At 45.5% G+C, this 26,410-nt stretch overlaps 1 protein-coding gene across 1 annotated transcript in view; it reads left to right on the top strand.

Annotated features, from left to right (window-relative positions):
- Positions 1-26,410, top strand: part of RCOR1 (REST corepressor 1) — an 87,811-nt gene that overhangs the window by 28,799 nt on the left and 32,602 nt on the right. The window contains exon 3 of the mRNA XM_075103964.1: positions 15,283-15,366. Coding sequence (XP_074960065.1) covers positions 15,283-15,366 — 84 coding nt within the window. The remainder of the gene's footprint in view (positions 1-15,282; positions 15,367-26,410) is intronic.

Raw genomic sequence — 26,410 nt, forward strand, 5'->3', positions numbered from 1 at the left:
GGCATGTAGTTTTCTTTGACAGTCTGCTTTCCCCTCTGGTGCCAGTGTGTCTCAGCTTTTCTCTGCTCCAGCCCACATATGCACCTGTAAGGCTGTTGTGTTCTCCAAGATGCTCTGCACAGAATTTTTCTTTGAAGACCTGGCAGCCGTAACATGGTTTAGCTTCCCAGTCTCTAATAACTTGGCTCTTCTAAGTACTGTCCCTCCTCTGATGCTCTGTATGTGTGTAAGGACTTTTCTACAAGCTGGGGGAGCTGAGGTTTGGATTTGAAATGAAAGTGACCTGGTGGCAGAACCAGGCAGAAGAGGCTGCATTGGGTCACTGATGCTCAGAAGGTGATAGTGTGGAGATAGCGCTCCAGAGTGGCCAGGGTGGTAGCACTGGATGTGGGAAGACAGGGGCAATTGCTTAATGCCTTTGTACGTGGCTGGAGCGCAATACAGTGTCCTGCGGAGAGCCGCTGGTTGTTTTTCAGGAGTTATCCAGTGATCACTAGGTAAAGAAAATGAGATTGGCAGCCACGTTTTGAATTTGTCCAGTGCAATGCGGGGCAGTGTAATTGATGTGCAAGGAGGCACAGCTGTATTCCTATCAAACAGCTGCCAGGGGCTGGCCACTGCATTTTTCTCAATTATATAATTTGTGGAAAGGGAAAACAAGACCTTTGGGCTCTTAACACAGGCAAGGATGCTCTGGCTGTTTTCACTATGATGGTGGGTTTTGGAGGGAAGGGAGAGAGGCGATGTTTTGCTGTGAGCATGAATTATGTCTGAAAGGGATTTTTTTGTTCTACTTCTTAAATTGGAGAAGACGGAAGAATTTTCAGCCTCAATAAAGAGGCATTTAAGTGCTGAATAGGATCCTGGTCCTCAGAATGGAAAGACTAATGGCCCTGAACACAGTAAAATTAAGTTAATTTTGTAGCTGTGTATCTGTGTGTGAGAGGAGGACTGTGCCGCAGCATGTGCCATTCGAGGGACGTGCTACAGGGCAGGTAAGTGCTGCGCAAGGCGCCTTTCTCTGCCTTGCCAGGAAGTGTCTCCTCCTTCCCCTCCCGGGGCAGCGCCAAGCCAGGTTCCTCCCTCAGCTCCCTACCAAACCACACTCTTCTCCCTCCAGCAGGGTCTTGGCTCCTCCGTTTATCTAAGCTGCCAGGCTGGCACTCGGCTGGCTTCTCCTTATCTGCTTAGCCTCACCGTCCCCTTTGTGCTCGCTTCCTTGTGAGGATGGCTGGAGAAAAAGGTTTGGTCTCTCCTTCCCCTGTCTCCTGGCTGCCGAGCTTTCCCAGCCCTCTCCCCTCTGTCTCCTGCCTCTCGGCTCTTTGTGTGAGCTCTGCTCCTGACGCTCGCCACGTGGTCGTTGTGTTTTAGAGAGCTTGTAAGGCCTTGTGCCTGCAAACTTCTATCCTCTTTGTTAAACGGGGTGGAGAAAGGGATTGTGCCTTAGACCTGGATAGGTTGTAACCGGTTTGCTTTTCCCTGAAGCATCTAAACAGTATAGAAAGCTGCGTGCTTTTCTGCAGAGTGCCCCAAGCGCTACGGGCCTCTTCTCTCTGTTCACCTTCGTGCTTGTGTCCCGATTGATTTCTTTGTAAATATGCTGTGGTATGCAAATGCTGGCACTGCAGAAGGAGTGTTCATAATCCCAAAGCAGAGGCAGCTCAGGAAAATCCAACATCTTTCCAGGGCTGTGCCCCTCTTTTGTTCCTCTGGGCTGCAAGTGTACTTGCTGCTGCATATTGCTGAGAGCCTCTCTCTCTCCAGGGTTTGGTTTGCTGTTACTTGGCATCTTTTAGGATCAGTTATGTTCAGCATAAGGTGGGAGTATGGGCAGACCAGCTGTGCAGAATGAGTGCTAGGCGGTGCTTGGTGGAGCAATGATGAATTAAGTGTTTAGCCTCTCATAGTTATCATACTGCTTTCTTGCTCTGAAATGATTAATGTAGATGCAAGACAAACTAGTTCTAAGACTCTTTTGAAGGCAGGAGAAGGAGAGGAACCAGATAACTTGTTTTGGATAGTCTTCTAGTAAAAGTTTGTTAAAAACAAAATTTTAAGATTTGCCATGATTGTTAGCTACGTTTTAAATATAGTCCTCACTGTGCCTCCGAGTTTGGCAAAAATGGGAAAAAACAAACTGACTTGTGAAATCTGTTGGAAAAATGTGATCCAGGAGCTGCCTGCATTTCAAGGGCATGTTAAATCTGCCTTCGTGTTTTTGGGTATGAATATAATCCTTACAGCTCCCTCTTGAGCCCAGGCCCTGTGCAGACAGGAGAGGGACTGTGCCTTGGGGGAGCTTGTGAGCTAATGAATACAACAGCCAGCTCCAAGGAAAGCTGGAAGCAGACTGAATTTTCAAGATCTGATTTAAAATATTACAAATGTCTGATTTATGGGCTCCTATTTGATTTCAGTACTTCTGAGTGTGGAATGATGAGGAAGGATGACCCACAGCTGGGGTCCTAATACAGGGCTTGGGAAACCTGGCTCAACTCTTGCGAGCCTGGCACTTGGCACTTCGTGTGTGTGCGTGTTGATAAAAGCTCTCATCTGCTGGAAGAGGTGCTGTGAGGATAAGGACCTAGAAAACTGTCATGGATGGGGGTGAGAGGAGGATATGCAACTGTCGCAGACGTTTAAAAGTCGGATTTGTGTGGGTTAAACTGGGCATGCTCGCAGCCTGTTGATTGCAGTTGCACACCACATCGGTGCATGACTCAGTGCTGGGTGGGATTTGATATGTAAGCTTCTCATACGCTCATGTTGGCCTGAGGACAGGTATCTGCTTCTGGAGATGGCTGCATCAGGAGAGGAAGCCGTGCCTCCTTTTTCAGGTTGCTACGTCTGCCACTCTGTCAGCCACGCCACTTGCATAACCTCTACAAAACCAACTTTGGGTAGAAGTAGCAGGGTTAGTTTAGGTGAATTCAGCACAGAGGTGAGACGTCTCCTGGGCATGCTTGCAGGGTCTGATTCTGCTGCTTTTGGGGATGGCACTACACTCCAGCAGGGGGGTGCAGTGGTGGTACCTCACTGGACATCCAGCTGGGTTTGGAGGATGTGTGTCTGCCACTGTATGTGATGGTCCTTATGGCCTTGAAAAGTGTTAGTGTTTGATCTGGGTTTTAAAGAATAACAATAATGTGAGAAGTCTCTACTGTCTTAGAGCTGCAACAGTACAGTAGCATGGAATTGTGCTCTCATTTGACATTTTGAGTGGGCTCCTGCCCTGGATGGAGGCACTAGTGTGCCCTATCTGGGTGCCCTTCACAGCACTGCCTTGCTAAGCAGTAATATATTTGCCCAGTAGCCTCAGTTCATAAGCCACTGAGCATAGCTGGTTTTGATACACACCCCCCCCTTCTCTTCTCCCTGAACTCCTGAGCTGTAGGGTGAGGAGGAAGAAGAGGAAAAGTGCCTACATCCATACTCTTTTGAGACCAGGTTCTAGTTAGTCAGATCTGTTCCCGACTATCTCTTGGCAAGGGTTTTTGAAGTGTGGTGGAAAAAATAAACCTTTGTTAACCAAGAATTTACATTTTATATCACTGGTGCTTTCTAGGCATTCTTACTTCCCCTGTTTCAAAAGGATGCTGTCATGTGAAATGTGAACTTTGGATGGGTGGGAAGGGAAGAGGTGTTGCTAAAAATTTCAAAAAGTAATCTCTCTGCTTTGTGAACTCTTGAGAATGAGTTTTTTCTTTTTTTCTTTTTTTCTTTCTTCCTGCATTGGGCAATAGAAACAGGCCAGCTGGTCCTTAGTGTGTGGGAAAGATGAGTAAAATGCAGTATGTTTGGGTTGTCAGTGCAGGCAGATGAAGGCCAAGTTTGAAGCTTTGCAGGGGAAACCAGGTCTGCTCTGTCAGTAAGGAGTTTCAGTGCTTTCTAAAGCTAGGGTGGTACAAGCGTCTCTTGAGCAGAGGCAAAAGCACTGGTCCTTCTTCCCCATTTTCTGTTCCTCTTCTCATTCCCCAAAGGGTGCTGGGGAATGGGAAAGGGTGGCTGGGGAACGGGGAGTACTTGGGTCCAAGCAGCATAGCTGTTTAACAGGAAGGGGAATGGGGGGAGCTGCAAGGTCTGAGAAAACCCTCTGGCTTCTTGCTCCTTATGTCATCCTTCTGGGAGAAGCAGCCTTGAAGCCAGAGGTATCCTGGAGCCAGGGGTTGGAGAGGAGCCACCGTGCACTTCTCACTCTCTGAACAAAGTGATGCTTATGTATTTTCCATGTCAAATCACGTATCTTGTTACTTTTGTTTCTCGCTTTCTATTTTTACTACTAACAGCTGGATTGTCCTTTTGTCAGTGTGTGAAGGCAGTATGTGAATGGGAGGAGGGGGTGATGGGGGAGTGTGGATATCTGCTGAATGGGGGAATGGGCAACCTGTTAAGTCTTGTGACAGCATGGCTGTAAAAATGACAGGTGACACTTTTTGTTATGTGCTAAGTAATACTTGGCGAGGCGGGGTGGGGTAGGGTGGAACAGCCCTTAACTGTATGTGTACGGTAGTGGTCTCTAAATTAGCTGTTGCCTTTCCAGATAAAGATCTTGGGAGTCATAGTGGTTTTTTTTCATCAACTCAATGGTAATAGTGAAAAGGCAAGTGTATTGTTAAAAGCTGTTATGAAAGCATCTGAGAACAAAACAGAACCTCATTATGGCATGTTTTATAAATCCTGTGGTGTACCCTCTTCTTGAACACTGCGTACAGTTCTGGTTGTGCCCTGTTTCCATCCCTCCCCCATGCATACATGCTTCTCAGAGCTGTAAGATAACTAGATAAAGTACAGGCATTGTTCTTGTTTCCCATATCTGTACGATGGAGAAGCAGAAAAGTCTAGACTGTCTAGCCTGGAAAACAGATGACCGAGAGAAGCGTGGTAGAGGGTCTGTAAAACAACAGGAGACACGGAGGAGGTGAACAGGGTGCAGTTATTCTCTGCTTCTCATAAGGCAGGAAATGGGGCCACCAAATGAAATGACTGGGTAGCAGCTTCAGAGCTGAGAAGGGAGCGTGTGCATGGGCTTTCTTTGTTCTCCTTCAGACAACAAACATATAATTAAATTGTAGCACTCTGCCACAGGATGTTGTAGATGCCAAAATTATAAATGGGTTCAAAAAGGATTAGATGATTTGATGGACTTTTTTCCCCCTCCTCCCATGAAGGGCCATTAAATCCAATGATGCAGATAGTGTAAGGCTCAGGAAGTCTCTGCTGGTGTTGGTCTTACTATTCATAACTGCTGCCTGTGAATAATGGGCAGGACTGGGCCAACAGCTCTTCTTGCTGGGGGTAAGGGAACACAACAGAGGACCCCATTCAATGGGTGGGAAGGGCTGAGGGCTGGCTTAGTAAAGAACTGGGAGACCATGTGAATGTGGAGCTGTGCATGTAGGAGTTGCTGATTGTCGAGGAAAAGGAGAGGCTGCAGAATCAAGATCTGTGGTGGAAAGAGAAAAAATATGTTTTGCCTTATCTTTGCTTCCTCATCAGTAGACTGTTTGGCTTCAGATAGGTTTGGCAGTACCTAGATATTTGTTGGCAGCACGAGACCTGGCACTTGAGGGAACTGTGCTGTGTTATTGTTGTTCCTTTTCTGTATATTAAATTCTATATGTGGATCTTACTTGGATACATGTAGGCGTGCCTGTGTGACTTCTTGGTCACCTAAACAAGAGTGGAAAGGAAAGAGCATGGAGTGAAGGAAGGAAATATCATCTTGTTGGGGCAGTGTTCAGGGTGATTGGACAGAAACCAGCAGTAGTTGGCTCATTGTAGTTTGGCTCAGCTTGTAGCTTGGCTCTCTGAACTAATTGTGTGCATGCATTTACCTATTTTTAACAAACTTTAAAATGGTTCACTGTGTGGCTCTGTGGAGGTCCTCCATTGGTGTTTTTTTGTAGGTTGTGAGGGTGCAGGAGTTCCCAGGGTTGGTGGTAGGATGTGGGCCCAGTGTGGCAGCCATGGGTTGTAGGGTGGTAACCATAGGGTGTGTGGGGCCCACAAGGCTCCGTGGGTGGTGCTTGCTTTTGTTGCTACTGATTGGCAGGGCAGCACAGGGCCAGTCCCATCCCAGTCCTGATGGAGCTTTGGAGCTGCTGTGGCTCTGAACTGCAGCGTAGGGAGATCGGGGATGCTCTTGGTGATGTTGAGGGGGGGAGAACTGTGCTTGGGAGGGCAGGTGAGGCTCGTAGCTCCGACCCGACGTGTGCACTGCAGGGTCTTGCTTTGTTCTGGTTGCCTGCTTTTTGGTTGTGTATTCAGGATTGCTGTAGTATAGTTACTAGCCCTCCTTTTAAAAAAAAGTCGGTGCAAATTTTTACATTTTCAAAAAGGCTTGCAAGAGATGTGCATTTTCTCTTAATTTATACTTAACTCTACCTTTAAACAAACTCCAACCCTTTCACGTTTCAGTACAGAACTCCGGCCATGTCTAGACAAAAGCCCGTTGTGATTAGCAGAGGTGTGCTTCTCAATACGGAGCGTGCGTGCAGGGATATATTCATGCTTCTGATGTTATGTTAATGTATTTCCTGCTCCTGTATGGGTTGCAGAGTGTGTACACAGAACTCGCTGCAGAGCTTGGATTGGAATTGCATGCCTGTAGAAAAAATGATTTTACGCACTTAAGAGTGTATATTGGAAGGCTGTTTGTTTGTATAGTTATTCAGACTTCATCTATGGCTGCACATTGGTGCCACCTGCTTGCAGGAAAGAATGAGTGGACTCCTATTATTTGGGGGAGGGGTGTGATCAAGGCGAGGCCTCAATGTTGTTCTGCCTTCATTGTTCGGTGTGGCCTGGGCTGTGGGCAAATTGTAGGCCACAGCTTTTACTTCACTACTAGCTCTTAAACTGAAAAGGTATCTTAGATCAGATATATTCTTAAAAAGCTTAAAATAAAATCAAAGCATACAAAGACGTGAAGTTCAGACTTAGTATGGGTTGAACTTGATGACTTTAAAGAAAAGGAAACTGCATTGCTATCCATGCTTTTTCTCATTCTCTCTTGCAGTTCTTCTAATGGTAATAATTTTTATCACTGCAAAGTGACCTTTGTAATCATTGCTGGATGATTAATCTTTAACTGGGTAATTTTTAAAGCAATATTTTTAACACTGTTGTAATGTGTGATACTGTAGGATTTTGTAGTACAGCACCTACAGTTATTCTGAGGCAATAAGGCCCTTTAGCCTGCGTTTCTAGTGCTGCTGCTCTGTATAGAAACCCAAATAGTGGCCTTTGTTTCCCTAGGCAGATACAAAAAAGCTGTCAGAACTTTATTTGCATATATAGTGCCAGCCAGGTATAGTCATGTGTAGGAGGAGCTAACTGCTGCTTAATTTGTAAGCTTTTAATTAAAAAAACATTCCTCAACTTGCAGGATTCCATTCTGAAATGCACCAGAACATTTTATGCCACTATGGTGTGTACAAAGATGGTATTTCTATGAAGTACCAGCTACTATATCTAGGCAGTCCTCAGAAATGAAACGGGATCACAAGCATTATCTGCTGACTTAGGGAGAAGTCACATGCAGGAGGAAGTGGAGACGGGCAGCGAAGGTCTTCAAACGTCTTTTGAGTTGCTGCTGAGACACCAGTGCCGGCAGCAGGGAAGGAAGAGGGAAAAAGCTTTTCTTCGGACTCTACTTTGTTTGAATTCTCTTGTGCCACATAGGTACACATTTATTGTTTGTATCGCGGTGGTACATTTACAGTTACACTGTGAGTCTGCGTAATATCAATAAACCAGTGAGTGCGAGTTTTTCAGACTATGGGAGCCAGTGCCTCCCTGTCTTATTTTGTTTAACAATCATCATGGGTACTGTAAACAGGGGATTTTACCCTATGCACTAAATATAAGGTCTGGATTGATAAAGAAAATGCAGGGTTGGGAATACAAGCACTTGTTTAATCTTACTTCATTAGAAATAAATACATTTAGACTTGGTCCAAAACTGCTTTAAGTAGCATTCAACAGCGAAGTAGTTATATGTCAGCTCCAGCTCTTCCCCAAACAATAAAAACGTCTGTTCACCTTTGGGTATTATACAATGCATGTTTGGTATATAATGCTGAGGGTTACATATTAAAAGGAAGAGGTGTTTCTTAGTTTTTCTTTTTAAACCTGCAATATGTGATTTAAAAATGAGTTAGTACCACTTATGGGGAGATCAGTAAGTGCTGTTAGCAATGCAATAGCCTTTGTAGGTGGGAATCCTGCTGTCCTGTGCTTTGGAGATTTCAGTTGTTGTATAAACTTTAATAACTTCATGAAATACATTTTTGTTAGATCTGGAAATCTTTTCTTACCCGTTGCCTTGCAAAAAATCAGTACCTGAAGAATTCCCTGTAATTCCCTGGCAAGTACTTTTTAAACTTTGATTTGCTCATATTTGCCTTCCAGAGAAGGTACAGAAGTGTGTGTCTGTATTGAGCACCTGATGGTGGACGTGCTTTTCTGAGTTACCTTTTGCCATGTCTAAATAATGGAGGAACTGACTCGCAGCAGATTCCCACTCTTCATGGTGTGTGGTGCAGTGCTCTTACACAGTCATGTGTTAGTGTGTTTTGCTTTGAAACTCAGAGGGCTTCAACAGCTGTGAAATGCCTTGTGCAAACAGCAAGAGCAAAAACTCGCATCAGAGACTATTGAAAGGATTATGGAGCAGGAATAATGCTAGAGGCCTCCTGGCAGAGCTTCACCCTGACTTGGGCAGGATGGGAGCTGGGAGCAGAGTGTTGGCATCTGCAGGAAGATGAGGATCATCTCTCCAAGGGGTCAGTACAGGTGCCAAAGGCAAAGTGCAAAGCACTCTTGAATGGCTCACAGCTGGAGCTGGAACATGCGGCATCCTTGGGGAGAGCTGCAAGGCAGAGCAGCTCCCTCAAGTGCAGGAACTCAAGTGGGAGCTGGCTCTGCTGCCTTGCACAGAAGCAAAATAATAGGTGACAGTGTGATTGGTGGCTCTTTGAGAGGCCTCAGCTCCCACTGAGTTTATTCTGTCATGTTTCTTTAACTTGCAGAAGAAAAATAAAATAAGATGCGTCAGACTGGAGCTGCACAGCACTGGGCTCCTGCTTGCTGGCGGGCTCTGCCTTCCTGCCTGCTCTTCATGTATGCTGTCATTCCACCAGCGGTCCTTAAAGACAGCCTAAACTGGTGCTGTGATTGAAGGAAGTGATCCTGCCTGTCCCTGCTTCCTCATTCCCCTTCCTTGGCTCTTAGGATATGTGGCAGAAAACTAGGAATTGGTATGAGTTAAAGCTAACTGCTCTTTTTTTTTTGTTGTTGAATTACTTTTTTTTTGTTAAGCTCAGATAGATTCCCTGCTTTGGTTTGCCAAGTAGGTGTTGGTCCTGGTGGAAGGGGAAACGGCCTCCCTCCCTTTCCTTTGCAGTGGTGCTGCTGAACCATTGCGTTAGGGCAAAGGCAGAAAGGACCCTGTCCACGTGGGCCTGTTGCTCCCTGTGCCCCTGCTTGGTTGTTTGTCTCATCTTGCAGCCAGATTTGTTTTAATAACTGGGGAAGATGCTGTTTGCTTTCTATTTTGCCATGTTACTTTTAGCAAATGTGCTTGGCTTGGAGGGATAAGTGCCAGAGTCAACGCAGGTTGCAGGGGAGAGGCAGGGAGTTTGTGTCAGGAGAGCAGAGCAATGCTGGCTGAGCAGAACCTCCTCTTACTTCAGAAGTGGTGAGGTGTTGGATGGATTCAAGCTGTGAAGTGCAAGCCTCACCCCTTGGTGTTTTTGATGCAGCTCTTCAGAGGCTCTTAGTTCATCTCACTGAAAGGAGATTCAGGTGGGATGAAGGGAGTGATATTACTGCCAGGCACAGCTTTTGTTCTGTACTGATGCCAGCTGCTCCATGGCTAACTTGAAATTGGGGAGGGGTCAAAAGGATGGGGAAAGTACTCTCTGACCTGTAGTGGGGACTTCACATGTGAGGTACAGTGGCCTTTGGAGTTCCTGTTTGGAGACATGCCCTGAAGTGTCAGGTGTTTGGACTTCACAGCACCCTGGTAGAGGTGGGGAGAAGCAGCACACTTGTAGCTTTCAGCCACGCTTTGTTGTCCATTTGCAGCAGCTCTGCTGAGCGTGATGGCTGAGGAGCCTGCAGGGCACACGCACATGTGTTGGCTCTCTTGCAATGTTCTGGAGAGAGCCTGAACAAAGATCTGTGGTTTCATGTCAACATAAATGTATTCATGATGACAAACTCAGCAGCACATTCAACACCGAGCTTATTCATACAGTCCTAATTCCAGCACTGGTACAACTTTGGTTTGCTTAAGAGAAAATACTAAGTTACAGTATCTGCAGATCCCCTCAAATGCGACATACTTGGGTATTTCTTGGTGTAGGGAGGGGGTCCAAGGTAATAGACACATCAGAGGACTCACAAAGGTATTTAGGGCTTTGCTCTTTAAGAAGTTCCTTTCAAGGAATTCCTCCTTTCTCCTCTGTTTTTGCAGAGGGTCCTGGCAGGGTTGACCCGCTGCTCTCTGACTTGGAGTAACTGCAGCAGTGTGGCTCTGGGAGGAAGGGGGTGGGTTTTAAAAGTGTGTTTGGTTTTTTTTTTGCTTTGTGTTTCTGCTCCCCTCCCCCTTTTTTTTTTTAATTGACAGAAAAAACCCCACACACCTCTTTGCTCTCACTTTACTCTTTGTTCTTCGCCTGTTTGAGCTGGGAACACTCAAGTATGGGGTCTAAGGTGGATTTACCCCTGAGGCTTTAAACTGTGGGTGGTGGTGGGAGAGCAGGACTGACATCTTTCTGTATGCAAGTGAAAATTGGACAGACAGATGCTTGGGAGTGAGGCTGTCCCATGTAGTAACCTTCACAGCAGAGGAAAGACATGCCTTAAAGATTCAGTCAAGATATTTTTTTATTTACAATGAGACTAATGTCACTTGGAGTCTGAACTGACTGCTGCTGCTGGTTGAAACCTCTCCTGTGGGGTAGTCTTGCAACAGCTTTCCAAAAGGTGGGGAAGAAATGTAGCTGCTGCAGGTCGGGGTTTCACATCCTTGCAGTGCACTACTCTTGCACGTGCCAGGATGGTGCCTTAGCATGGGCAGCCCAGGGAACCCCGGGGACGGGGAGCCTCAGCCTACGGGCAGAAGTGATAGGAACTCCAGCAGCGTTTTTGTGTCTCTGCTGTGAAAATCAATATATTCCTACATACCGTGTAGTCAGCTGCATGCTGGTGTTGAGATGTGTCCTCACAGCTCCAGGGAAAGGGGGGGAAAAAAAATAAAGCCCCCACAACTTCTTTTTAGAATAATGTTGATATATGGGTATTCTGCCCTACCTCATCTCCTCCCTTGTACAGCTGAACTGCTGGGGCTTGTGCAGTAAACCAAATCTGTAAATGAGACCAACTTTAAAAATAACTTTTTACTCACAAAATAAGCTTTAACTGGATCACTTCCCTTCTGTGTTTCAGTGTGTGGCCCTTTGGGTAGGGGTATGTTCTGGGGACAAGGGAAGAGAGAGTGATGGGAACTGCTGTGGAAAAAAGGCAACACAATGCTGTGCCTGGTTGGGACTGTACATCTCTACTTGGGTAAAGGCAATGGGAGCTTGCATCCCCTGTGAATTCTGGCAGTGGAACAAAATTTAGGGGGCTCTGCTTGTAGTAAGTCTTCCTCTTGGGGATGGAGGAGGCATCCATGATTCCTCCCAGACTTGGGACAAACAGCGAAGCCAGCAGTGGGAAAGTGATTACAGTGTGTTTGCTGCCACAACAGCTGTGACAGGGAGCTAATGGCTATGGTAGAGACTTTACAAATACCTGGTGGGTAGCCTAGATGAAAGTGCGGGATTAACTGAAATGTCAGATGATCTTGTCTGCCAATATACAGCTTCTTTAAACACAGGTTGCACTGGTTTAACTGCAGTTGCTTAAACAAGCAAACCCCATTGATCCTAAATTGATCTGTTCCCCTAAAAAAGAGTAACCCTTGCCCTCCTTACATAGCTATTTTTATGTGAAATATATAATGGATTAAATTGAATTAGCCTTTTAGCTTTGTCACAGAAGTGTAGAGTGTTTGAAATCACCCTGGTACCCTTTGTCCAGAAGTAGGGGACAGGGAGGAATTCCCCTGTGTTGGTGAGCCTTGCAGCTGTGCTTGGAAAGATGCAGGAAGGGGATGTAATAACTTTCTTGTGGCTGTTGCTCTGAAATAACCATTTCAACATGCTTCCAAATTCTGAGCAAGCTCTTAAGCTCTTCCTTGCTCTCATGTAGCAAGAGTCCTTGTGGTGCATGTATTTCTGACTGGGTCAACGCTGGACTTGGAAGAATGCCTGTCATCTCTGCCTTCTGTGTGGGGATGGTAAATATGGAGGCTGTGGGCTTGAGAAGGTGTGATGGAGAAGGTGGTGGGGCTGCATGGCAAGCTAAGTCACCTCTGATATTAGGGAGGGAGTCTTGGCCTCTGTGGATGTTTGAGGAACATGCCCACCCACTCCCCTGCCCTTCTATGTTGGCCTTAAGGTGCTTCTGTCCTTTGCAGAGAAGCATGAGCTTTAACTTTACTGTGTGCCTTGCACTGGCCTCTACCTCTGTTGAGGAACAAGGGCTGAGGGTGAACAGGTGTGGGCTTGGGTGGAGAGGCAGGGAGGGAGAGATGTTGTGGGAATACCGGAGGCACTGCTTTGCACTGGTTTACAAGTGCATTGTAACTTGGTTGGTTGTTGCTACCGAGAGGCTGGAGGGGGTCAGAGGGGAAGAACCTGGACTGTGGGAACTGGGCAGAAGGGGGTCCTGAGGATTTAATGAAGCCTGGCATCTGCAGGGGGTTCATGTTATGGATGTGAGGCCCAGGGAGTGGTTTACCCTGGCTCATAGGGAGGGGATGTGGGGCTGGAAGGAGGTAGCTCCTAACCCAAGTCACTCCCTTTGCAGAGGGTGGTCCTGGGTGTCTGGGGGGGAGCTGTGATGGAGGATGAGGAACACATTTCACCAACCCTGCTTGGGTGCCATGACGTCCCTCAGTACCTCTCTGCACTGGCTGACACCTCAGAGGTCTTGCTGCAATTCACAGCCAGGAAGGTGGTAGAGCTCCCTCTGCAATGCCTCAAAGCATAACTTCGGGTTTTAACCATGGGAGGTGAAACTTCACCCACCTCACTGTGGGTGGGCTGTGCTAGCGGCACACTGCTCCTGAAAGGGACAGCCAGACTGGGATGTGTGCCTGATGTGTCAGGGAGGAGGTTCAGCCTGCTAAACTGGGAGAAAACTTCCCTTTTCCTGAGTTAGGTGGGTTTTGCGAGTTCAGCAAGTGGAACTGTGGTAAAGCCAGGCTGGCAATTTACCTAGCGTTAAGCCTCGCTGGCAGAATTTGGGCGTCGGGCTCCTGAATTGTTGTGGGTTACTGGGGGTGCGTTGGTATTTGGGTGGAAAGTGTTTAACTTCCTGGACACCTGACCACTGTTTTCTGTCTTTGAGTATTCTTATGGGATGAGAATGCGCTTTTAGTGTAATGCAAAGTGAGTAGAGAGACACTTTTTCTTTCCACGTTTTGAACCCTATGCTAGATTTTAGTAGGACAGACCATCCTGGGCAGGGAGAGTGAGGAGCAAAATTTCATAAAGGCGGGGGCTTAAGGTTGCCTCTTTCTTTGCATTCCTGACCTGGACTTGGAATGATGGAGAAAGTAAAATTTAATCCCCAACATTTCATGACTTTTTGTGAGGTTGTAATTTTGAATCCAGTATTGTAATTTTAAATGCAGGTTCTGTGTATAGACCTGGTCTCCACCCCCCATCTCTCACCACCAAAGGCTGTTGTGATCTCTTCTCACTCCTGTTTTTCTGCCTAGTTTAGAAAGTAATGAACATGCACAGTGCACAAAATATCTTGTATGTGCAGTTGCTAACCTTATTTTAAAAAAAAAGTGTGAAAGGTAATCATGGTGTTTGTAATGAAAAAAATTATTTCAAGGTAAATCTGTTGCTGCAACTACTTATTTTTAATACATGCTATTTGTGCTTTAAACTTCATGGTAAAATATTTTTGTCATCTAAACCCTGATTGTTCTTAGCTGAGCAGATATCACGTTAAAAACATTGGTCGAGCCATGAGTGTTCGTAGCATTCTAATTACTAAACTTTCTGATGGGTTCAGATGAGCAGGAGCTGGATGCTGGCAGGTCTTTCTGCTGCAGCGGAGATGTGAGCAGATAATGTCCTGGTCTCATACCCTGTGCCATGAGACAGCATCCTAGCATTGCATCTTTCATGTTATTAGATCTTTTCTGACCTGTTTAGTGCATCATGAAGTGGTGGTTATATGTCTAATTGCACAGTGCAGAGAAAATAGCATTGTGTTGACATATTGCATAAAACTTGAGCGTTATGTGACATTTTGTAGTGGAAGTAATACTGTAGGCACTCGTTCATACAAGACCTGCAAGTTTCTCTCAGCTAGGGTAGTTGAGCTGGCTGTGTGTGTGCTGACTCAACAGAACAAGTTTGTTTCTCTTCTCATCCTCCTCCTCCTTTGACTGTGACCAAACAGCAGCAGATTAATAAGAACTTGCTCTTGAAATGTACCTTAGCTTGAGGTTGCTCTATCAAACTACTAGCAGCTGTGGTTCTTCGCTTGAGACTTTTCAGAGCTCTTATGCCAGCCATGTGTTAAGTTGGTTAAAAATGGACTTGTGTTCTGAGTGTGGGTGTGAATGCACAGGAATTGCTGTGGAGCAGTTGAGCAGAGGACCTGGTTCTGACCTGGGGGACCCAGTGTCACCTTGGTGGGCATTCTTGTCTGCATGGGGGATGGAGGCATAGAGGGGCTGCTGGGGCAGGGGAGGAGGTGCTCAGAAGTGAAGTCTGGGAGGTTCATGCGTGTGTCTACCCTGAAGTGTTAATCTAGCTGCACAGTACATTCTCATGATGTCAAGGGCTCGGAGCCTGCTTCCTGAGCGTAGCTCCTCCCTTTTTCATTTAACGATGGCTGGAAGAAAAATAATCAAGTATGCTGAAAGAGAAACATTAATTAACTTTTAATTTAGATCTAACATATGCTTCTTAGTGTACTGCATGAAAGAGTGAGTGTGCGGTATCTGTCATATTTTATAGGGGGTGATGCATTGAAGAAACAAGGAAAAGCCTCAGGTCTGAATGGGAAGATGGGATTTTAACTCTACAGATGGGTTTTGTATCTTGATTAAAAGCTGCAGATGTGTGATAAGTCACTTTTGTATCCATTTTGCATCTGAAATTACTTTCTCTGTAACTTGGTTTGTATCTGTTTTCTTTTAAGCCAAACTCGCAAGGCGGAGTCAGGAGAGAGAGAATCTTGGCATGCTGGTCTGGTCACCTAACCAGAATCTGTCTGAAGCAAAATGTAAGTCTCTTCAAATACTTTTATTCCCCTCTTCCCTTACATGTATCACTTCAACAATGCAAAGTTGCCACTTTCAGTAGAGAGGTTATGTCTCTGACCTTTCCGTTATGGCTTAAAATCAATTTGAAAAAACAAAAGCCTATAAAGCAATCGCCTGGAAGAGCTTTGTTCCCCCAGAGCAGCCGCTCAGAGCATCAAATCCATGGAGGCAGGGAAAGCAGGAGAAATGTGACATACTTTCTTCCTTGGCATGAATTCTTTAAGACACTTATCCATGGGCCTACATGATCTGCTTTTTTGCTGTTGGTGCTGTAGAAGATGACAGAAATAACTGGGAGAGCAAAATGAAAAGTGTTGGCAGGGGGAGGGGGAAAATATGGTAATTAGTTGTACCTTTCTCACACAAAAACACAAATAAAATCCACATCTGGAGCCCATGGAGGTTTAAATGCCAGAACAGTTGCAGTGCCTTGGAATTCCACGTGAGGGCAATTACTAGTGCTCTGTGTGTGTCTGGGAACAAGTCTCAGTGCTGCTGCCAGATGGCAGAACTAGTGTTTGAAAGGTTTGTCTAGCTACAGTTCTTATGAATAAGTAGGACTCCTTGATTAAAGGGCTGCTGTTTGAATGCAGTAACTAAACCTAAGTGCTTTTGGGGGAGGGAGCTGAAAGGAGCTATTTTTGACTTTGCTTGTACCTTTTTTTTTTTCTTCTTTCTAATTCTGGGATGAAGAATAAGAATCTTACATTCCTGTTCCTCTGCAGTTGTTTGTGGTAGTGCTATTAAGTTGATACCTGGTTTTCCCCTAGACCCAAGGGCTAAGATGCATCACAACACACTTGTGAGGATGTGGTGGCATTTGCAAATTAAGGCAGCAGAGATTCTGCACAAACTGGCTCTGTCATGAAAGGGCTGGGCTCTGCCCTGGGGCATTTGTTACACTGAGCAAGTTGCCCCTTCAATTACAGAAGAATGATGGTACTGAGATTTACAGATAAAGAGGGCTTTGCAAGGATCATGTCTGCCTTCTCTGCTACCAGTGGTTTCTTGTCTGCTCCCTGCTGGCTGTTAGATGCTGAACTAAATAAGACTGATGAGGAGAGGGATATATTTGACAGTTAACTACAGCTAGAAAACTCTAAGAAGGTATAAAAAGCAAGGAACTTGCTTTCACCAAAGGGAACGACTGTTCATGGGTCATCTGTGACACAGAGGATTCCTGTAGCTGCCTCTCAAGTCAGAGAGTTTTGAATCTCAGCTCAGCTTTGGAACATTTAACTCCTGCCTGATAGGAAACAGGTTTCCTGGAGAGGGAAGATAGAATGGAGGGATGAAAAGGAGTGAAGATATGTGGGACTGAGTAAAATAATCTGTGACCGAATATTCTGTGGCAATTGGCACAAAATATGTGGAACAGGCTACCCAGAGAGGTTGTGGAGTCTCCTTCCCTGGAGACATTCAAAACCCGTCTGGACGCGGTCCTGTGCCCCCTACTCAAGCAGGGGGGTTGGACAAGATGATCTCCAGAGGTCCCTTCCAACCCCTACCATTTTGTGATATTATAGAGCATAAAAAGGATATAATAACCGCTGAGAAGTTGTCATGAACGTAAGAGGTAATTAAAAATGTAGTATGACATTGATAAATAAAAACTAGGTGGCAGTGGACTGCTGCTGATACAATAAAAAAGTTGTGGAAAACTATGAATATAAGAAGAGGGCAAGAAGAAACTTCCCAAAGGACTCAATTTTAGTAAGAATGTAGGCTCATCAGTGATTTCACCTTCCAAAAAAGACACAGAAAAAAAAAAACCATACGGTGTTTGGGGAAGAGAAATATGATGCTCTTGTGCCATACATGACACACAAAATGTCTCCCAAGGCCCTAATTGATATAGAGGGGTGGAGTTGTGAAACTCAACATCTAATAGTAGTAGTAAAAATTCCAAAGGAGCATTGGGAGAGGTGGCTGAAGGGACCTTAGGGTGGCAGGAGAACTTGAGCAGATGGGATGAGGGCAGATGTGCAGGGAATGAGGGAACAAGGTAAGAATGGGCTGGTTGGTCATTGCTTTGTCTTGTGTCAATTTGAGCTGACACTACCAAAAGACACAAATTATTCCTGTCTCTACCTGGCATTACTTAAAAATGAACTGTGAAAAAGAAATTCTGCTGAAGGTAGTTGCTTTTGTTCTTTTTGAGACTAGAAGTGGATTGATTGGTAGAAATAACTTTGTACTCTAATGTATTCAGCCAGCTGTTAGGCATTGATTTGCTACTATATGACAGTCTGATTCAATCCCCCTTCCTTTCAAAAGACGGGAACCTCTTCCAAAACACCAGTGCTCTGCAATGGCTGTAGAGCACTTACTAAATGTATTACAAGCAGAGTTCTCTAATCTGTTTTATGGTTTATGAAGAAATAACATCAGGGGACAGGAGGTCTCTTCAGCTACTCTTGAGTTCACTGGCAAGTCTTGGCGTTGTTGATAGTGAATCCTAATTAAATGGGGTCAGTGGGGATGTGTAAGAGGACTCATGATCAACATTTCCATTAGTGATATGGGAATTGATATAGAATTGCTGTGGAGAGAAACTGAGGATGAGCCATAGACTGACAGGATGGTAAATAAAATGAATGCTACCAATAGTCTTGTAGAGTGCTTTGGGTCTTTTCCTAACTTGAACTGATGCCAATGCAGTGGGCTCTTAATGACCCAACTGTGCGGTAATAAGGCTGATATTTGGGAAGAAGTGGCTTGGAGAGCAATTTTGGGGACACAGTGGGCAGGTAATTTGACAAAGGTTCCCGGTGTCCTCCACCTCCTAATGGATGATATGGGTGTAAAGAGAGTAAGGTAGTCACTGGAACCATTTGCTGCCTCTGCACCCAGCAGCATTCAGGAAAATGAACCTCAGAATAGTGGCTTTAATGTCGAAAAACTGAGAAAAGGTTGGAGATGGGAGCTGCTGAAATGTTTTGGAAACTGAAGATGAAGCAAACTCCATCCGTTCAGGTTACTGAAAAGAGACTGAAAGGGGACTATTGTCAATTATTTTTTCAAAAGGAAATTTTGACATAGTAAGACGCATGCCTAATACAAATAAATGGCTACACATGGACTGGAATGAAATGCCTGAGTGTGTGGGGTGTTTTTCCTGATTGGCTATTGGAAGTTATTCAGGGAAGTGATGAATTCTCTATTTCTTGATGCCTTTTTTAAACCATGGATTTTTGTGACGAGTATATTATCCTTGGTGGGATGAATCACTGGCTGTGTGAAGTGGCAAATGGAAGGAGCTGTGGTCTTGAGGAGGTTGATGTAGCCCATTGGGCTGTAAGTACTGTGAATCCTAGCTAGCACATCCATTCTTAATATTGCAGTTCAGGGTAGAGTGTGGGTGAACAAATCTTTCCAATCAGCAGCATGTTGGTACCTGTGTCTAGTTACTTTCATTTGTATTCCAAAGCCTTTAATTCATCCTGTGCCTGTTATTGTGGTGAACTTTTTAAAAAGTCATAGGACTATTCTCTGTTCCTGTGGCTGGGGCTCAATGTGAAGATGGAAGTTAGTGCAGCACATGTTAGCTGTCAGCTTGGAGTCAACTGGTGGCTCTCATGAGCAGCAAAGTCTGTGCAATCAGTGAAACTCTTGGAAGCCACTTCCATTAAAGGTGAACCTGTGCTACAAAATACTGTGAGCAGATCTGTGACAATGCTCAGAGCAATGCATGCTCATGGCTGGCCAAACTGGTGAAGGTTATGGGAGGGTCCTCTGTGAGCTGCTGAAATGAATCCTGGCAAGACCAGGGCATCAGCCAAGACCTGGTGGGTATCATCATACCTGGTGCTCCAGGCTCATACAATTAGTTAAAGCTTGTTTGGAACCCATGCACCTTGTATGCTGGAGCAATGTTTTAATCATGTTGGAGAAACCTTTTGCCTGGATGCCATGAAATGATGGATATGGTAGAGAAGGTTAAAACAAAAGTGTGTGTTAGCATATTGTTCACTTTTTTTATCCTGTGCCTTGTTAACCACTAATCCTGGGTACAAACCACTTACTGCCTTGCCCTTATTAATACCAAAGTGGAATGCTGCCAGCATGTTCCATATCTACTGCCAGACTTCTGCCTTTGAGGGGTCACTTGCATAGCAGTTGTCACCATTAGTGAGTAGTTCACAAAGTTAGCCCAAAGCTAGAATTTTGTCCTGTCTCTTTTGAAGAAGAAAGAAAGAATTGTCATTATGCAGTAACTGAACACTTGGACTTAAAATAACTGTGCTCCCCTTCCAGCTCTGCTCCAAATACCCCGTGTGCTGTGGCTGGTGTTGCACCTCTTACAAAGAGCTTGCTCTCAAAATGAGACTCCTGAGAGGCTGTCTGAGGACTTGGTGCCACAGAGGGCAACTGTTCTGGCTGTGCTGGGATGCTGTCATGGAGGGTGGGGAAGGAGACGGGGAGAGAGGAAGAGTGAGGTCTTCAGCGAGGTGACATTGAGGAGCAGGAACAGCTAGGTGGAAGACAGGCATCTGGTCTCGAGTGGTACAGGGGAAATAGGGAAGGAGGGGGGAAATAGTGAAAAATGCATTGTAATGATGCTGTGGAAATCCTGCACAGGATAGAGCTGGGCCAGCACGAAGCTATTAATAAAACAGCAGTGTTTCTTTCTGTGCCAAGTACGCCAATGGGTGGAACCATAAAAATCACATTGAGTTGGTTTAGAAATAAGCAAGTGCTGGCATGCCACAGCTGCCCAGGAGCAAGGGATGGAAACCAGGCGGGAGGATAGGATGTGATGATTGCTTTTATGCATCTGCAGTTCAAAGGTGAACTAAATGTCTGGAGAAAGATGTATTGTTTTGCTAGTGATAAGCTGTCTTGAAAGCAATTTTTCTGCTATCTTCCTGTCAGAATACGTGTGGAATACTATGGGAGTTTTGGTTTCTCACTGATTCCTTGGTGGGTGTCTCCAGTGGATTTATGGGGTGTCACTGAAGAGGCAGGTACTGTCCCTAATACCCATGTGACAGTGGGTCATGGATGGCACCTGGGTCCCCTGGTCTTGCAGTGCTACTTCTGTTTGACCTGATGGTTGACTGACATGCCAACTTTGGATGCTCCCTCCCTTACCCCATGGCATCTTTTCCTGAGAGGCTGCAGCTGGCTCTCTGCTTTACATTATGCCTGCCTTGGTGCACTTGGAGAGAATTTAGATAACCTCCCTCCCCCTGGTTAGGGGAGGCAGAAGTGCCCAGGGGACTTGAGGACAGGGGAATGCCAGAGTTAGGTGAATCAGCGAGTGCTCCAAGATCCTCATGGCTGGGGGAAAGGGAGGGGTCCCTATATGGGTTGCAAAACCTGAGCTGGGAAGGCAGCAATGTGCCAGCTGAGGCTCTGATGGAGGGAGAAGAGCTGGTTTCTATGGTTACTAAGGATGGTAACCCTGTGGTGCCTGGATGGGCAAGAAGGTTTAGTTAACTGTGCCACGCGCTGGGTAACGGTTTGTGAGCATGGAGCTGCAGCACTCCACCCTAAGAAGCTATGAGTTGGCATTCAGGATCTCAAAAGCCTATGTCCCAACCAAGTCTGTAAGTGTGTCCTGGTCATTAGTGTGTCAGCAGCTTTCTTTGAGTGAGAGTGAGTTTTGGTTGCTGTCCTCTACTGTGAAGGTGAGCTAAATCTCAAAACTTCTGAGGGCAGGTTGCAGGTTTAAGTGGCCAGAGCCTGTCTCCAGCTGTAGTTCAAGGGGTAATCTAGCCATAGAGCAGGCTATGATTATTCTTCAGTTTCTCTTTTAAAGTGACGTTAACAAGCTTGGAAATAACCTTTGTCTGAATTTTCTAATTCAGAGCAGAGGACCTGAAAGTGTTTGTCTTCTCCGGTTGTTGAGTGTGTCTGATCATGCTTTGTGTGGCAAGTCTCTGTTTTCAGTGTGTAGCTAAGCCATAGCTGTTTTAAGAAGGGCTTCTGCTTGGACATATCCTTTCCCCCTCGGCTCACTTATTTTGGCCTATGAATTCTGTGGACATATGACTCCAACAACTATTGTCATCAGTTCTCATTTTCCTTGGGGTGTAGGGTGCCCTAGCAATAAATAAATGTGAGTGGGAAATCACAAATGGGAGAGAGTAGACAGGAGAAAGTGTTGATCTTAAAATCTCCTTCTTAAAAAATGAAACCCCTATTTAACAGGATGCATTTAAAATGGAAGGGATTAATGCTTCAGAGGTACCCAAGAGCCACCCCCTCCTGGGCATACAGGTACCCCTGCCCTGGGCAATAGCAGTGAGGAAGAGGATGTAGGCTGGTGTGTATCATCAGCAAAGCTACTTTTTAAGTCCCTCCTCTCCATCATGCTGTAAACAGGATCCTTGAAACAGTTGGAATTGTGGGTTTATTTTTTGTCCCCTCTCCCCTCCAGCCCCTGTCATTTCTGTGACGTGGTTTATAACACAACCCCAGAAAATGTTGCACTGGCACACAGTGAGAGTGCAGCCACCTTGGTCAGGGATGGGAGAGTGGGAGCTGCTTAGGCTTTCCCACCAGAGAGAAAAGTATTGTTCAACTCTTAGCTGAGCTTATACCTCCCCCCTCCACACCCTGGCTGGGAGGTTTTGAAAGGAGTGTATGTATTGTGCTTTTCTTGTTTGGGTTTTTTTTGCTTGTTTGTGTCTGAGGTTTTTTGTTGAGGTGGTGTGTTTGGTTTTGTTTTGGTTGGGTTTTTTTGTTTGTCAGTAGGAAAGGTGTTAGTCTTAAATAGCTGCCAAGACTTCCAGGTCTCTGAGGGGTGGACTTCAGGGGTTATAATTCTCTCTTGAAACTAGGTGCTTGCTTTTTGTCACTCAAGTGAAGATAGCAAAAAACCTAAACTTAAGATCTTGCTCTTTGTATGTGCTTCTTCCCTAGAAATATCAGTCTGTTGGCTGTCCCAGTGACAGGTAAAAGGATTAACGGAAAGGCAGGACTGGGTTTATGTTTATCCCTAATCCAAATTTTATATTATGCAGTGAACCTGGCAGCTGTGAAGCTTGGATGCAAATACAGTAGCTGAAGAATACAACTCTATGAATTCAGAAACGAGAGAACTGGTGTTTAATTTAAGATTCTGCTTGGGTTTAGCTGTAGAAATATAATACAGTCATGGCCACTTCTCCCAGCAGCTGCAGTTGCTGCACTTCAGAAAACGCTCAAAAGATGAAGGTGAAGGGATGCAGTTTTCATTTTAGCTGAGGGAACTTTCAATGCTTATAGTAGCAATATTGCAAACAGCAAAGAGAAGATATGCAGGCTTCAAAGGCTATGGGTGTATCCCAGAAATGGCTGAGTTGCCTCAAACTTAGCTGCAGTTTCCCCTTTGTTTGTCATCTGCTGTGCTAGTTGCTGTTGCAATGCTGTGTGGAAATCTCAGAGCAGCTCTTTCATCATTATTGCTGCAGGTTGATATTTCTGGATCCTGAATGCATATTTAAATTAAGATGAGGCTTTAACCCTTTCAGAGTAGTGCTTTGTATTGGAGCCAGGAAGGCAATTTAGTTTGAAAGGACTAGGGTGTGTGTTTGGGTTGGATTTCTCCCAAGGTACAGTGGATTTAAAAAACAGAACAGAACAAAACCTGAACAGGCAAAACCCAAACAAACCCAAAACATATACCCCCCAACCCCCCAAACAAAAAACCTGAAGGACAGAATGTGTTGGAAAGTATCCAGGAAAAGGATGTCTTATCTAAGGTAGCTGTGTTTATCCTGGAGGAATTTTTGCTGCTGTGATGGGAAGGAGGGGGCAGTCACCAGTTTTTTTTCATGTGCCTTGTTCTCTCCTGCCACCTGTTTGTTCCTCCTTTTTACTGCAGTGTGAAAAAGGCCTTCTCCAAACGTGTTGAGATGACCCAGTTGGAAAATGCCAACTGCTACTAGTGTTGCTGCTATGGGGATTGAACTAGTGCTGGCGCTAGGAAGAAGCTTTTTTTTCCTAAGAGAAGTTGAGGCAAAATGATGTGGATGTAATGGAGTGATGATAGCAATGTTAAGAGTTACCCTGGTAGCAAGCCTTGATCTGAAATACGTTTGGGAGCAGTCCTAGCCAGCCTGATAGACACTGTGTGAGTTGTAGGACCAGTATGACAAGAACTAGCAGGCTACAGCTACATCGTGCTGCTTGGACCCAGCCCTGGGATGGGCTGAGTGTGTTCTAGTCTTGCTAGTCTTGGTGGGAATGGCAGGCACAGAGCATTTCAGAAGGCGAAGTCTTCTTTCCTTACCTCATCTCTTACTGTAGCTGTGAGGGAAGAATAAGAAGGGTCAGGGAATTGGAGGGTAACTATGATTTTGCTTGCTTTTTCTTCCTTCTGCCCCCCCCCCGGTTAGTCAGCAAATGCATGATGTGATGGGAGCTGTGTGCAGGTACGGAGGAGCTCTTGTGGGCAGTGTCCTCCACTGAGGAATGCTCGAAGAGGTCATGGTCATAACAGCTTGCTGTGATGAGTTCATGTGCTGCTGAGTGTGACCTTTACAGAGGTGCTAGTGCAGCAGGCAGAGCAGCTAGGCTTTCTCAAGGACATGTGCCAGAGCTTCCCTCACCTTAATGTGTTTGCTGTGGCATCTTTTGCTCTAATTAGGAACCACTCCCGCTAGTTATTTTCCCTCTACTCTTATTTTTGCACTCCATGTTAAGTTACTTTCCTGATCATGTGCTTCTCATGCAGGCTCATGTTATGGTAAGGTAGTGCATTTTCTACCACTGCAAGGTTAGTAATACATAATAACTTCCCAGTAAGGACTGGGCTTCTAAATCCTGGCTAAAACCTGTGACCACCTACCAGTGATACTCAAGAATCTAGTTAGTGACACTGGTTTATTGTAGGCTTTTCTGGTCAGTTTCTTAGGATCAGCCTTGAAGGCTGAGGGCCTGTATGTAATCCATGTTTTCAGCATGTCCTGTGTGGATCTGTAACTTGACTTTTTCTAAATTGACTTAATCTTTTTTTTTTTTGACACCTTAATATCTGTCAACATAACACTAACACTTTGGTTTAGAGGCTACTATAAAGATCATCTTGTCCAAGATCGGGCTGTTTAAGCTTGCTGTCTCTCTGCATGGGCTTCTTGGAGGGGTCAAAAACATTTCTTTGCATCTCTTTGGTTTCAGACCTGTAGGAAGTAAACAAGTGCAAGAATGGATGTACTGAGCATTAGCATCTTCCAAAGGTTGGCTTGCCTACAGTAGGGCAATCCATATGAGTTTGTCCATGGGTAGCTTCTGATCTCTGGTGGAGAATGGGCTCTTCACCTACACCTCTGTTTATAGTCGAGGTTCTCATGTTATGCGGGGTAAGGTACCAGGAATTTCATGAACCACTGAGCCTTAACCTGCAGTAGGTACTTGTTATGTTGCCTTAGTTCATGGCCTGCCTTATTAAGTGATTAAGCAGCTGCTTAATCAAGCAGCAGAACCGTTCTTGTAGGAAGCAGGAGTAGGAACTTTTCAGTAGAGAGATGGGGCAGAGCCACGACTGCTCTCAAGACAAGCTGTTCCCTTTAGGTTGTGCAGCACTCTGCATTGGGAGTGTTTGTCCTGTCTCCCTTGTTCTGTTTCCTGCTAACTTGCTCACATCCAGCTGGTGTGAAAGTGAGGAAAATAGTCTTTCAAAGCAAGTTTGAGACCTGATTTGCTCAAGGTGCAGTAGCTCAATAAGTGGAGTTGTGGGAAGGCCCTTGCCTTCTCAGAAGGAGCCAGACCCAAACATCTGAAAATAGGCTTTTAATCGTAGATGTAGAAGGAACAAAAGCATCTCAGTAATACTTCAGAGAATACAACTGAAGGATTAGTTCCCCTCCAACATCAAGCAGCCTTCACTTAGTCCCTATCATTCTTCATCTAATTTTGCTGGAAGCAAGTTTCGTGCAACTTGTTCATGAGTGCAGAGGCCTCGTGAGTTGCTGAGACTATTATGTTACTCATATAGCTGAGATTGAAAGTAAGGGAGTCGGCTGCAAAAAACAACTAAAATAGTAAGTGGTGCTTTTGTGACCTGACCACTCTCCATTCAGGATCATGGGGTTCTCCTGTTCCAGCTGCTGAGGAACTGGATGTGGGCAATTACAGCTGGAGGCGCTCTCTGCTCCGTGAGCAGCTCCTGGCTCTTGGCACATCTGCTGAGGTCAGCTTCTCTGCGTGACTCCGACTTGTTGCCTTCCTTTCACTGCCTGCTGGCTTGCCTGATACTCCCTTTCTGCCCAAATGACCTCCCTCAAGGAGGTAGCTAGGGGACAAATTGATAATTTCATTTGCTTTTGTATCTGTTATAAAGGGGGTGAGCATGGCTTCTACTCTTTTGTCATAGACTTTATTATCAGTAACAATAATAATGAGCTGTAATTGAACCTGATGGCTATTCTGCTCACACACACTTCGTGTGTGCCTGCCCTCATGCTGCATAAAGACCCTGTGCTGTGGTGTAGTGGAGTTACCCATGCTGTTTAAGAAGCCTGGCTCTGATACAGTGCTTTTATTAGTTTGTGTTCCTCCTACAGCGGGGAATATAACAGTTCTGGTTTTAGACAGGAGCTTTCAAAATGTTGTTGGGGGTGGAAAATGGACCCTGTGGAAGCTTTCACCCTCTTTAGAGGGCTTGGAGCCTGGATATTCTTTGGTGGCTTCAGAAGCTGGTTGACAGCAGGTTCCTTGACCAAGCTTTATGGTAGTCTGTGCTGACTATTTTGCAGAATCACAGATGGCAGGGGTTGGAAGGCACCTCTGGAGACCATCTCATCCAACCCCCCTGCATGAGCAGGGACACCCAGAGCAGGGGGCACAGGAATGCATCCAGGCGGGTTTTGAATGTCTCCAGGGAAGGAGACTCCACAACCTCCCTGGGCAGCCTGTGCCACTGTTCTGGCACCCTCAAGAAGAGGGTGCAGACCAAGAATTTTAGCATAAATAGCATGACGTGGATGAAGAGCTGAGGATGTTCCTAGGTAGAGTACAAGGTGGAGCCTTGTATCAGACTCTTAGCAGGCTGAATCTGTAGTCTCCCATACTGAC

This window comes from Phalacrocorax aristotelis, chromosome 9, assembly GCF_949628215.1.
Source record: "Phalacrocorax aristotelis chromosome 9, bGulAri2.1, whole genome shotgun sequence".
In the NCBI taxonomy this organism is placed as follows: Eukaryota; Metazoa; Chordata; class Aves; order Suliformes; family Phalacrocoracidae; genus Phalacrocorax; species Phalacrocorax aristotelis.